General features: G+C 54.5%; 1 protein-coding gene across 1 annotated transcript in view; it reads right to left on the reverse strand.

The window, feature by feature from the left end:
- The window catches only part of LOC144805763 (NACHT, LRR and PYD domains-containing protein 3-like), a 526,287-nt gene that overhangs the window by 345,729 nt on the left and 166,963 nt on the right, over positions 1 to 13,595 (reverse strand). Inside the window, exon 5 of the mRNA XM_078672252.1 lies at positions 8,174 to 8,353. Coding sequence (XP_078528378.1) covers positions 8,174 to 8,353 — 180 coding nt within the window. The remainder of the gene's footprint in view (positions 1 to 8,173; positions 8,354 to 13,595) is intronic.

Below are 13,595 nucleotides of genomic sequence, written 5' to 3' on the forward strand. Positions count from 1 at the left end.
CGGTGACTGAAAGGTGCAGACAGACCCTGGCATGCGTGCATTAGCTCGCTGTGCCATCGCAATAGAATAGGAATCGGTGACTGAAAGGTGCAGACAGACCCTGGCATGCGTGCATTAGCTCGCTGAGCCATCGCAATAGAATAGGAACCGGTGACTGACAGGTGCACACAGACCCTGGCATGGGTGCATTAGCTCAATCAATCAATCAATCAATCAAGCATTTGTATAGCGCGCTACTCACCCAGAGGGTCTCAAGGCGCTTGGGGAAGGGGGGTCTGCTACTGCTCGAACAGCCAGGTCTTGAGTTGCTTCCTGAAGGCGAGGTGGTCTTGGGTCAGTCAGAGGTGGATGGGGAGGGAGTTCCACGTCTTGGCCGCCAGGTAGGAGAAGGATCTTCCTCCCGTTGTGGCTCTTCGGATGCGGGGGACGGCGGCGAGGGCGTGGCTGGTCGATCGAAGCTGGCGGGTGGGAGTGTAGAAGGTCAGGCGTTCGTTAAGGTATCTTGGGCCTTGGTTGTGGAGAGCTTTGTGTGCGTGGGTGAGGAGTCGGAACGTGATTCTCTTGCTGACAGGGAGCCAGTGCAGGTTTCCAGGTGTGTGGAGATGTGGCTGTGTCGGGGAATGTCCAGGATGAGGCGTGCTGAGGCGTTCTGAATGCGCTGGAGTCTTTTCTGGAGCTTAGCTTTGGTTCCGGCGTAGAGGGAGTTGCCGTAGTCCAGTCGGCTGGTGACGAGGGCTTGGGTGACCGTCTTCCTGGTTTCGGTGGGGATCCACCGGAAGATCTTACGTAGCATGCGCAGGATGTTGAAGCATGACGAGGAGACGGCGTTGACTTGTCTGGTCATGGAGAGGGAGGAGTCCAGGATGAAGCCCAGGTTGCGTGCGTGGTCTGTTGGTTTGGGTGCGCTGCCCAGGGCAGGGGGCCACCAGGAGTCGTCCCAGGCGGAGGGCGAAGATCCCAGGATGAGGACTTCCGTCTTATCTGAGTTCAGTTTCAGGCGGCTGTTCATCATCCACTCGGCTACGTCTTTCATCCCTTCGTGTAGGTTGGTTCTGGCGGTGGCGGGGTCGTTGGTGAGGGAGAGGATCAGCTGGGTGTCGTCGGCGTAGGAGATGATGTTGAGGTTGTGTTGGCGTGCGATGGCCGCAAGGGGGCTCATGTAGATGTTGAACAGTGTGGGGCTGAGTGATGATCCTTGTGGTACTCCGCAGATGACTTCGGTGGCCTCTGATCTGAACGGGGGAGGCGCACTCTCTGTGTTCTTCCGGCGAGGAAGGAGATGATCCATTCCAGTGCCTTCTCCTGGATTCCGATGTTGAGGCGCTGAACTAGGGTGCGGTGGCAGACCGTGTCAAACTCCGCGGAGAGGTCCAGGAGTATGAGGGCCGCTGTTTCTCCGTTGTCGAGCAGGATTCGGATGTCGTCGGTGGCTGCGATGAGGGCGGTCTCGTTGCTGTGGTTTGCCCGGAAGCCGGACTGCGAGTGGTCGAGGGATCCATTCGTCTCGAGGAAGGCGGCCAGCTGTTTGTTGACGGTCTTCTCGATGACTTTGGCAGGAAAAGGAAGAAGCGAGATGGAGCGGTAGTTTTTGAGGTCGGTGGGGTCGGCAGATGGTTTCTTCAGTAGGGCGCTGAGTTTGGCGTGCTTCCAGCTCTCTGGGAAGGTGGCGGTGTTAAAACGAGGCGTTGACGATGTCCCGTAGGTGGGGTGCGATGACGGAGTCGGCCTTGTTGAAGACGTGGTGAGGGCAGGGGTCTGTTGGAGATCCGGAGTGGATGGAGTTCATCGTGCGGATGGTGTCTTCGGTGTTGATCGGGGTCCAGGCGTGGAGGGTGGTGGTGGTGGGGGGCGTTGGTGCGGTCGAAGGGGGCGTCGGCTGTGTGCTGAAGCTGTTGTGTATGTCTGCGATCTTGCTGTGGAAGAACGAGGCGAGCGAGGTGCAGAGGTCTTGCGAGGGAGTGATGTCGTTGTTTCCGGTGCTAGGGTTCGAGAGCTCTTTGACGATGTTGAAGAGTTCCTTGCTGTTGTGGGCGTTGTTGTTAACTTGGACCCTCCTGAGGCGCAGCCGGGAGTTTTAGGAGACAGAATTATTTCACTGTTTTTAACTTAAAAATTGTATTTTGCCACTTGAATTTTAAACTCACTCACCCCTCCTGGGACATATCCTCTGTGTGCAGGCACCCTTCCACGCTGAAAACGAGTGCTAGTAAGGGCGAAATCGCCACCTTTCCCGCCTAATAATCTCCTCCCGCCCTGATTGGGACACGCCCACTCGAGGCCACGCCCCCTACACCAAGCTATAAAAAAAACGCTGAATCACAAGCGAGTTAGATAACTTGGACCCTCCTGAGGCGCAGCCGGGAGTAGTAGGAGACAATTATTTCACCGTTTTTAACTTAAAAATTGTATTTTGCCACTTGAATTTTAAACTCACTCACCCTTCCTGGGACATATCCTCTGTGTGCAGGCACCCTTCCACGCTGAAAACGAGCGCTGGTAAGGGCGAAATCGCCGCCTTTCCCGCCTAATAATCTCCTCCCGCCCTGATTGGGACACGCCCACTCGAGGCCACGCCTTCACCTATCCCCTCCCTACAAAAATGTGCATGTTCCGAAAGCGCAGCGGACGAGCGCAGCGGGCGCGACGATTGCGCGCCGAAGGCGCGCATAAGGCAAGCTCGTCTGTGCTTGTCCGTGCCAAGACCGGGCCTAGGGCCACCCCCCCTATATCCCAGGCTACAAAACTTAAGCATTACAGCACGGAAACCCTCTTGGGATTAAGACCCCATGGCAGGAACTGCTATCAGTCCCAGTTTCACGCAGAAAACATCCCATTTACCTGTCCCTCCTGTCAATCAACCCTCAAACCTAAGCCGGCCCCAGACCAATCATACGAGTACCGCACGTTCTTGCTCATTTGCAGATCCCTGCCCAAACACAGGGCAGAGTTTGCACTACTGCTAGAATAACGTATGCCAGACATTGTTTTCCTGACGAAACATGGCTGGCCACAGATTCGGACCCGGCGGTAATCACAGCCCTCCCCCCTGGCTTCCAAAACATTCGGCAGGACCGACCTGAGGGCAGAGGAGGAGGTCTAGCTATTATCTATAAAGACCAATTCCTCTGTCGAGTAATCCCTGAAACCATCCCGGACTGCGAGAGCTTAGCCTTCAGCCTCGAACTCTCCCCTAACATCTGCTTCACAGGTACTCTAATTTACCGCCCCCCAGGCCCTCCCAAGCAATTCCACAATCTCCTCGCTTCGATTGTGGCGGAACGCGTCAGCATTTCCTCGAACTTCACCCTGCTAGGGGATCTTAACTGCCATTTTGACTCTACAACCGATTACATAGCCACCATGCTGGTAGATGACCTAGCAGCGCTGCAGCTAACCCAAATCGTCAGGTCCCCCACTCACGTCAAAGGCCATTTGCTGGACCCTGTGTTCAGCAATTGTGCAGATCTTACATCCAGCCCACCAATTCCCCTTCCATGGACTGACCATTTACTAGTCCCCTTCACCTGGACCACATTCAAACCTCCAACCATTAAACCCACAGTACGAATAGCCAGAGCCTGGTCCCGCCTCCCAGTCAATAAATGGAAGACCAAACTCGCTAGCAGCCTTCCCCTCCATAACAAGGATCCCTGCCTAGCCAACCAGACATTTGAAGACTGGATCACCCTATCCCTTGACAATACTCTCCCCAAAAGAAAAACCACTCTGAAACGTTCCCACAAATCCGCACCCTGGTACTCAGAGGCCCTTAGGGCAAAGAAACGCCTATGCAGGAAAGCTGAAAGGAAATGGCGTTTGGACTTCTCTCCAATGGAAAAAACCCAATACCGAATGTTACTTAAAGAGTACAAGGAAGAAATCAAAGTTACTCAAGCGGCATATTTTTCCAATAAAATCATTCTAGCCAAATCAAAACCTAGGGAGATTTTCCAAATAGTAAAAAATCTCACCAAGCTACCACCCAGCCTGCCGGAAACCACATCCTCAGAGCACTGCCACAAGGTGGCAGCCTTTTTCCATCAAAAGGTTGACAAAATCTACGCCTCCTTCCCCCCCTTGGCCGCCCCCGTCACAGCCTCGACTAACCCATCCTTGGCACACCCTTCCCCACAGACTCCCTTTACACTAGATCACTTCCCCCCCTAGATCTGGTATCTCTGGAAACTGTAGCCCGGAAAGTCAAATCTGGCTCCCCCAATGACCCAGCTCCACCTGACATTATAATGTCGGCATCTCAGGTCACCCGCCCATCATAATGGACCTCTTGAATGCCTCCATCTCCTCCGGCACGGTACCGCCTGGATGGAAACGGGCCATGGTTAAAGCGCTGCTGAAGAAACCCAGTTTGGACCCCCTAGACTTCAGCAACTATCGGCCAATCTCCCTACTTCCCTGGCTGAGCAAGGTTTTGGAGAAATACATCAACAGCCATCTGGTCACCTTCCTAGAAACCAACCAACTACTAGATCCCACCCAGACAGGCTTCCGACCCAAGCACGGAACCGAGACCGCCCTCCTCATGGTCACCGAGGAATCCAGAAAAATCTTGGACCAAGGAGGATCAGTGGCAGTGATCCTCCTTGACCTTAGCGCGGCCTTTGACACGGTCAGCCACGACATCTTGCTGAACCGTCTGTCAAATGTTGGTGTCAAGCACAAGGCCTGGCTATGGTTCGAGTCCTTCCTGAAAGACAGATCCTTTCAGGTATTCGACGGTGAATCAGTGTCCACCAGCAGACCTTTAAGGCGCGGTCCCTCAAGGCTCCTCTTTAAGCCTGGCGCTATTCAACATTTATATGAGGCCACTGGCTGAGGTTGTTCGTCCGTATGGAGTTAAGATCATCTCCTACGCGGACGACTCCCAGCTGGTGGTCTCACTGGCGCAGGAGGCCAACATTCCCATAAGCGGAGGACTCTGTAAGTGCCTTGAGGAGGAAAAGAGCTGGATGTCTGCCTCATCACTCAAGCTAAACGGGGACAAGACGGAGATGATGCTTCTAGGTTCCGCGAACCCAAGCTCCTTCAATTCCCTGTGGCCACCCTGTCTGGGTACCCCTCCAACACCCAAGGACAACATTAGGAGTCTTGGGGTGTGGCTCGACAAAACCCTGTCATTTGACACACAAGCTACCAAACTTTCGGCCACCTGCTTTGGCCTGCTTAAAATGCTCAAAAAAATTCTTCATCTTCTACCCATGGAGGCTAAACAGGTGGCCATCCAGGGGCTGATCCAGTCCCGCCTGGACTTCAATAACGTCCTGTATCTCGCTGCACCAGACTACACACTGCGGAGACTTCAAACAGTGCAGAACTGTGCAGCCCGGACACTGCTCCAGCTCCCACGCAGACAATCCATCAGAGCTGGCCTGACCAGTCTACACTGGCTGCCAGTCCACCAAAGAATCCACTTCAAAGCCCTGTGTATCGCCCACCAGGCCTTCTGGGACATAGGCCCCATTATCACCCGCGACCTAATCTCTCACTACCATCCTAGCAGAAACCTACGGTCAACCCAGACCTTCATGGCCACCGCACCCAGAATAAAAAGAGCCAGATCAGGCGGTAGGACCTTCGCCCATAACGCCTCCAAGTTGTGGAACGCCCTTCCCCTTCATCTGAGAGCTAACTCCAATCTTACCTCATTCCGGAAACAGCTCAAGACTCTTCTTTTTAACTCCCCACAGTAATTTCCTGGTACTATTCCCGCCTCTGCCTAACCATCTGTTGGTCCCTTAGCGCTTGGACGCCCCCGGGCATCAATCGCGCTCTATAAATCCACTTACAATTACAATTACAATTACAAGTTGTCCAGTCGGTCCTTGAATGCGGTTTTCTTGGTGGCGTGGATCAGTTGGTGATGTTTTCGAGTGGCCAGCTTGAGGGTGGTCATGTTGTCTGTAGTAGGGTCTCTGCGCCAGGCTTTCTCGAGGGCTGGGCAGTTCTTCTTCTTCTTGGAGCTCTTGAGTTCGTCGATGAACCAGGATGCTTTCTTGGAGCCGGGTCTGGCGGGGGGGTTTTCAGCGGAGCGAGGTCGTCTGCGCAGTTGCTGATCCACCTCGTGAGGTTGTTGGCGGCTTGGTTGGGGTTCGCTGAGCTGGCGGGGGGGGGTTCTGGCTCAGGGATGTGGCGAGCTGGTCGGCTGTGATCTTGTTCCAGCTTCTGCGGGGGCCCTGTTGCGGGTGGTGGTGGAGCGTGGTCCTTCTGAAGCTGAAGTGGACGCAGCTGCGGTCTGTCCAGTGGAGTGGCTGAAGGAGATGTCCTTGTTGGAGGAGAAGACGGGGTCAAGCATGTGGCGGGCGTAGTGGGTGGGGGTGGTCACCAGTTGCTTGAGTCCGAGGTTGGCGAGGTTGTCCAGCAGGGTGGTGGTGTTGCGGTCGTTGTTGTTCTCCAGGTGGAAGTTGAGGTCCCCAAGGAGGATGTAGTCAGCGGAGGGGAGGGCGTGCGGGCTGATGAAGTCGGCGATGTCTTCGCTGAATTGTGTGCGTGGTCCAGGGGGTCTGTAGATGAGGGTACCTCTGAGGGTGGTCTTGGGGTCGGTGTGTATCTGGAAGTGGAGGTGTTCGGCGGCGGTGAGGGTGTCGTCGGAGCTGGTCGTGATGCGGATGGTGTTCCTGTGGACGATGGCGATGCCTCCTCCAGTCTGGTTGACGCGGTCCCTCCGGGTGATCTTGTATCGGGCGCTGAGGAGGCGTTCATCCAGGTTTCCGTGAGGAAGGCGACGTCTGGAGCTGTGGTGTCGAGCAGGTTCCAGAGTTCTACGGCATGTCTGTGGACGGAGCGGGTGTTGAGCAGGATGCACTTCAGGTGGTTGCTGCTGGTGTTCGGCTTGGCGGGTGCGGTGCAGGAGAAGTTGCAGGACTGGCAGCAGAAGGGTCCGTGAGTGCGTCGCGGGGTGGCTCGGTAGCATCCGGGGGTTCGTGTTGAGTGCATTGAGTGTGGCGGCGTCGTAGGTCTGGCGGGTAGGCTGGCCTCTGCGGGGGCCAGGGGTACTGGCGCTGGGCGCGGGCGAGGCGAGGACGGGCGCAGACGGGCTTACCTTTGGCGCACCTTCGGCACACAATCGGGGCGCCCTCTGCGCGTGCGTGGGGTGACATAAGAAGGTAGCCGGGAGGGAGGGTCAGCTGGGGGCGGGAGCGGGTCGCCCAATGGGCTCGCGGGGGGCGGGCTGCAGGTAGGCAGTGGCGGGAAAGTCTGGTGCGGGCGGGCGGCTCAGCGGCGGCTGGGTCGCCCTAGGCGAGTGCTGGCGAGTGCTGGGGCACAGGAGCAAGGAGGCAGGCAGCAGGAGGAGCGAGGGGGCGACCAGGCCTAAGCAAGGCTCAGTGGTCGCTCGCTGAGCCATCGCAATAGAATAGGAACCGGTGACTGAAAGGTGCAGACAGACCCTGGCCTGGGTGCATTAGCTCGCTGTGCCATCGCAATAGAATAGGAACCGGTGACTGAAAGGTGCAGACAGACCCTGGCATGGGTGCATTACCTCGCTGAGCCATCGCAATAGATTAGGAACCGGTGACTGAAAGGTGCAGACAGACCCTGGCATGGGTGCATTAGCTCGCTGAGCCATCGCAATAGAATAGGAACCGGTGACTAAAAGGTGCAGACAGACCCTGGCATGGGTGCATTAGCTTGCTGTGCCATTGCAATAGAATAGGAACCGGTGACTGAAAGGTGCAGACAGACCCTGGCATGGGTGCATTAGCTCGCTGAGCCATCGCAATAGAATAGGAACCGGTGACTGAAAGGTGCAGACAGACCCTGGCATGGGTGCATTAGCTCGCTGAGCCATCGCAATAAAATAGGAACCGGTGACTGAAAGGTGCAGACAGAGCCTGGCATGGGTGCATGATCTCTCTGAGCCATCGCAATAGAATAGGAACCGGTGACTGAAAGGTGCAGCCAGAGCCTGGCATGGGTGCATTAGCTCGCTGAGCCATCGCAATAGAATAGGGACCGGTGACTGAAAGGAGCAGACAGATCCTGGCATGGGTGCATTCGCTCGCTGAGCCATCTCATTAAAACTGGATCTGACCGGTGAACCTCACGGTATCCTAGAACTGCTGCTGAAAGCAGAAGGGGGGTTTATACCCGTAAGAGGAGCCCCCACGTCTGACCCTAACATGGACTCGGTGGATATGACTCCCCCGACTCGACTCACCTGAGCTCCCGCAGGCTGCTCCGCGGATCCTTCAGCACCGCGCACAGCGCAGACATGTCTGGCTTGGTCTCCTTACACCGCATGCAACAATTAAAGCACCAGTACTTAGGTGACCTCTCCTCATCGGTGGACCCGGGCTCAGGTAAGCTCTCCTCATCCCGCATGGAACATTTTTCGAATCTGTGGAAGAAAGAGCAGTCATGAGCGTCACGGGGTCAGTGCAGGGGTCAGTGCAGGGGTCAGTGCAGGGGTCAGTGCAGGGGTCAGTGCAGGGGTCAGTGCAGGGATCAGTGCAGGGGTGAGTGCAGGGTCAGTGCAGGGGTCAGGGCAGGGGTCAGTGCAGGGTCAGGGAAGGGGTCATAGAATGGGTCAGTGCAGGGGTCAGGACAGGGGTCAGTGGAGGGGTCAGTACAAAGGTCAGTGCAGGGGTCAGTGCAGGGATCAGTGCAGGGGTCAGTGCAGGGGTCAGTGCAGGGGTCAGTGCAGGGGTCAGGGCAGGGGTCAGTGCAGGGGTCATTGCAGGGGTCAGTGCAGGGGTCAGTGCAGGGGGCAGGGGGCAGTGCAGGGGGCAGTGCAGGGGGCAGTGCAGGGGTCAGGGCAGGGGTCAGTGTGGGGGTCAGTGTGGGGGGTCAGGGCAGGGGTCAGGGCAGGGGTCAGGGCAGGGGTCAGGGCAGGGGTCAGTGCGGGGATCAGTGCAGGGGTTAGTGCAGAGGTCAGGGCAGGGGTCAGTGCAGGGGTCATTACAAAGGTCAGTGCAGGGGTCAGGGCAGGGGTTAGTGCAGGGGTCAGTGCAGGGGTAAGGGCAGGGGTCAGTGCAGTGTCAGTGAAGGGGTCAGTGCAGGGGTCAGTGCAGGGGTCAGTGAAGGGGTCAGTGCAGGGGTCAGGGCTGGAGTCAGTGCAGGAGTCAGTGCAGGGTCAGTGAAGGGGTCAGGGCAGGGGTCTTTGCAAGGGTCAGTGCAGGGGTCAGTGCAGGGGTCAGTGCAGGGGTCAGTACAGGGGTCAGTGCAGAGATCAGTGCAAGGGTCTGGGTCAGTGCAGGGGTCAGGGCTGGAGTCATTGCAGTGGCCAGAGCAGGGGTCAGTGCAGGGGTCAGTGCACAGGTCAGTGCAGGGGTAAGTGCAGGGGTCAGTGCAGGGGTCAGTGCAGGGGGGCAGTGCAGGGGTCAGTGCAGGGGTCAGTGCAGGGGTCAGGGCAGGGGTCAGTGCAGGGTCAGTGCAGGGGTCAGTGCAGGGGTCAGTACAGTGGTCAGTGCAGGGGTCAGTGCAGGGGACAGGGCAGTGGTCAGTGCAGGGGTCAGGGCAGGGGTCAGGGCAGTGGTCAGTGCAGGGGTCAGGGCAGGGGTCAGGGCAGGGGTCAGGGCAGTGGTCAGTGCAGGGGTCAGTGCAGGGGTCAGGGCAGTGGTTAGTGCAGGGGTCAGGGCAGGGGTCACTCAGTGCAAAGCTTCCTTCACTGGTATCTTTCTTCTTCAGAGTTATGAAGGTATTTCCTGTTAATGAGGCGAGGATTTTACTGACAGTGAAAGGGCTGCACTGCTCCTGTCCCAGGAGGCATCAGGGAGACGAGCACACTGACCTCTGACCCCGCGAGCCCCACAGCGGAAACAGAAATAGGGCCTGGAAGACTCCAGACTGGGAAATGTTTTAAATTATTTGTTTGGGCGGGAAAGTAAGAAGATTACCCTTGCAGTAACATTAGTTCTTAAAAGCAGCTTCAGCTGGAGTAACCAATACACAATAGGTGTCACCTGTACTTACTACGAGTACCGTAAACAGGTTTAGCTTCAGTCTGTACTATAATGTTGAATCTAAAGCTGTGCTTTTAAAAATATTTTTATAGTTTAATGTAAGTATGTTTTTACATTGCAATGGTTTGTACCAAACCCCACAAGAAATAAATATTGACTGATTATTTACTAATTATTTAACACCGAAGAAACTCCCAGTAGGGAAGAAAAGAATTAATGAATACACCACATCTGTAACTGCCAGCAGGGAGCAACAGAATGAATGGATGAATAAGGCACAATCACAGCTCACATCAGCCTCTTCGTCACAGCCTGATCCGACGCCGGGTTTTCCCGTTCGAGCGGAGGGCTTGTGAGGAAATGAGTCACCTGACCTCACTACACCTGATCCAGGGGGCGATGCTTCACCTCAGGAGTCACGTTGGTGGACTACAAAGTCCACATGTCATTCTGGTCGTGCAGCGGACGCGCGCAGCAGGCGCGCCGAAGGCGCACCAAAGGCAAGCCCGTCTGTGCCCGTCTGCGCCCGACTGGGGACAGGGGCCAGGCTGCTGCCCAAAATTTCATCTACACTTCCTCAGAACTAATGGCGTGTCAGGGTAAGTGGCTTATTCCTAAATACACACAGGCCAAGCTAGTTACTTTGGGTCTCTTTTGTCTCCCCGATCCCCCCTCTTTGATCCATGCAGTTCGGGAAAGTTCCTGTCCCCAAAGATAGTGGGAACCCTCCAACAGTTCCCTCCTCTGTCCACCCCCCTGCGGTATTTTCGGCATGCCTGCTTTTTATTCGTTCACTAGTTAAGCACCAGCTAGAGATATTCTGTTTCCTCGACCAAGTCCAACCGGATTGTTTATTTCTTACCGAAACTTGGCTCACCCCCGCATCTTCAGCAGACATTTTAGCGGCCCTTCCTGAAAACTATTGTCTTTTGCGCTCAGATCGTGCGACTGGTAAAAGTGGGGGTGGGGTGGCTGCCATCATTCACTCAAGATGGTCTTTCTCTCTAATGCCCTCCCCCACGATTTCTGCGGTTCATTATTTAGTTATGAAAACCATGTCTGTTTCTCCCCCGCTGGTTTGTGTTCTGTTTTACCGCCCTACCCAATCGATGCCCGCTTTTCCTTCCCTAGTGGGCGAGATTCTGGCCAATTTGACAGTAAATAACTCGCGTATAGTGATTTTAGGCAATTTTAACTACTGGCCTGGCGACTCTGTGGAGGACCCTCATTCTAAGGAGTTTTCTGATTTGCTTACTCATTTGAATCTGGTACAATTGGTTCATCTACCTACCCATAAGTTTGGCCACACCTTGGACCAAATCTGGTCGGCTAATTTGGACATCTCTTTACTCTCGGTTTCTCCCAGTCTGTGGTCTGATCATTATTTGGTCTCATTCTCATTGTTACTAAAACCCACGACCAGTACCCCTTTACCTACCAACATCAAAGTGAGAAACTGGGGGTGAGTAAATATTAATTCTCTCTGCTCCTTGCTTTCCATCTCTAGTCCGACTATTGCTAATAATCCAGACTCTTCCCTTCATGACCAGGCCTTGGCCATAAATTCTTGGCTTACCTCATCCTGTGATGAATTGATCCCTTGGAGATTGATTCGACTTAAACGTTCACAAGATGCGCAAAGATGGTTTTCCTCCTCTCTACAATAAGAAACTTCAGCTCAGACAGGCAGAACGTAAGTGGCGTCGGCGTTACGACCCCTCCGACAAAACTATTTACTCCGCTATTCTGAGGGAATACAAAAATGATATCCTCATTGCAAAAACTCAATACTTTTCTGCAATGATTCTATCATCTCCTAATAAGCCCAAGGAAATTTTCCCCCTCCTCAACAGTCTCTCCAAACTTGATCGAGTCACTGCTAAACCTCTCCCCTCTCAGGACCTGTGTGACTCCCTTCACGATTATTTCTTCACAAAAATTTCTACTATCAAACTCCATATATCTTCTCCTTCTCCCTTCTTTGATCCTCCTCTACCCCCTCCCAGTACACATTCCTTTACATTTTTCCACCTATTCTGACAGAGAATTTTCTCAGCCTGGTGAGCTCCACGAAATCGGGCTCTCCCACTGACAGCTGTCCCTCACACATCCTTTGTGAGATTTTCTCGGTCAGTATCGCCCCTCCCCTTCTTAACAAATCATTGGCTTTGGGCGTCGTCCCTGATCTTTTTGAATCAGCTAAGATTGTTCCGGTTTTGAAAAAGGTGGGAGCGGATCCAACTATTCCGTCCAATTTTCGACCAATCTCCCTGCTTCCCTTTTTAGGTAAAGTTTTGGAGAGATATGTCACCCATTGCCTTAGTTCTTTTTTGGAGGCCTCAAATTATTTTGATCCTTATCAGGCTGGTTTCCGTCCCACTCATTCTACGGAATCAGTTATTCTCTCAGTTTTGGATGAACTGAGAGTTAGTGCTGACCATGGATCCACTCAGGCCCTTGTACTTCTCGATTTATCGGCGGCCTTTGACACGGTCGACCATCTTCTTTTGGTTGACCGTGTCCGGGGAGCTGGCATCTCACCTGTGGCCTTGAGTTGGGTCTCCTCTTTCCTGGAGAACAGCCAACAGGCGGGTCAGCTTTCTTCTTATTCTTCTACTTCGCGAACTGTAACTTGTGGCATCCCCCAAGGCTCTTTGGTTGGCGTTCATCTCATAATTTCTCTGAAGCAATGCAAACAACATGATGTCACCGCCTGTGAGAAAGTGCCCTCTTTCTTGCTTGGTATGCCCCCACTTTTTGCTGAATTGCTGATGTGCTTTGACTGAGTGTGCCCTTGGCTCCTGCCAACCAAGTACCCAGGGCCTGTGCAGTGTTGCCATTAAGAGTATATGGTGCTGAGAGGTTGGCAATACAAACTCCACAGCACCATGATGGCTACACTGAAGACTGAGAAGTAGGGTATCAAACTTCTCAGCACATTAAACCCACACTGATGCCAGTGTGGGATTTAATGTAAGATGCACCCAGAGGGCATCTTAGAGATGCCCCCCGAAACTCGACCAACTTCTAGTGACCTGACTGAGTGGCTGCTTTCAGCTGCCACCACCAGACATGTTTCTGGACCCCTGGGTCGAGAGCCTGCTGCTCTCTGGGGCATGAAACAATGCACATCCTGGGACAAGGTGCCAAGCCTCCTCGCCCAGGATAGGCAGGGTTCACGAAGGGGAAGCTTCAAAGGTATGCCGCCTTTGTCAGCCTCTCCAGACCATTTGCTGCTTCCACTTTGGGTGGGAGAACAGGCGGAAAAACAAGTGAGGAAGGGAGGTGTGCCCACCTTTGCCAACTCCCCCCCTCAGGTGGGGGAGGTGAGGTGAAGGACAATCTCGAGTCCCCGCCATCTTGAGGATGGGGGAACCTAGGAACAGGCTCCCGCCCCCTCCCACAGGAGAGTGTCAGACTAAGGGGTGTACTCACCACAGGGAAGGGAACCATTGGTCCCTACCCTTTCCCTACCTGTAACGCTGCTTAAATTAGTATTTAGGGGCACCCTGAACTTTGCTTCCTCAGATCCAACAAGAACAAGAAAAGAAGAGAAGAAGAAGAACGAGAAGCTGTGCAGAGCTAACAAGAGGACGGCGCCCACTGACTTGGCCCCAGCCCTACAGGCCTGTCTCCCCTTTAACCTGCTCCTGCGAAACCCCGGCGTGTCCAGCACCA

The sequence above is a fragment of the Lissotriton helveticus genome, assembly GCF_964261635.1.
Source record: "Lissotriton helveticus chromosome 1_1 unlocalized genomic scaffold, aLisHel1.1 SUPER_1_unloc_23, whole genome shotgun sequence".
Taxonomy (NCBI): Eukaryota; Metazoa; Chordata; class Amphibia; order Caudata; family Salamandridae; genus Lissotriton; species Lissotriton helveticus.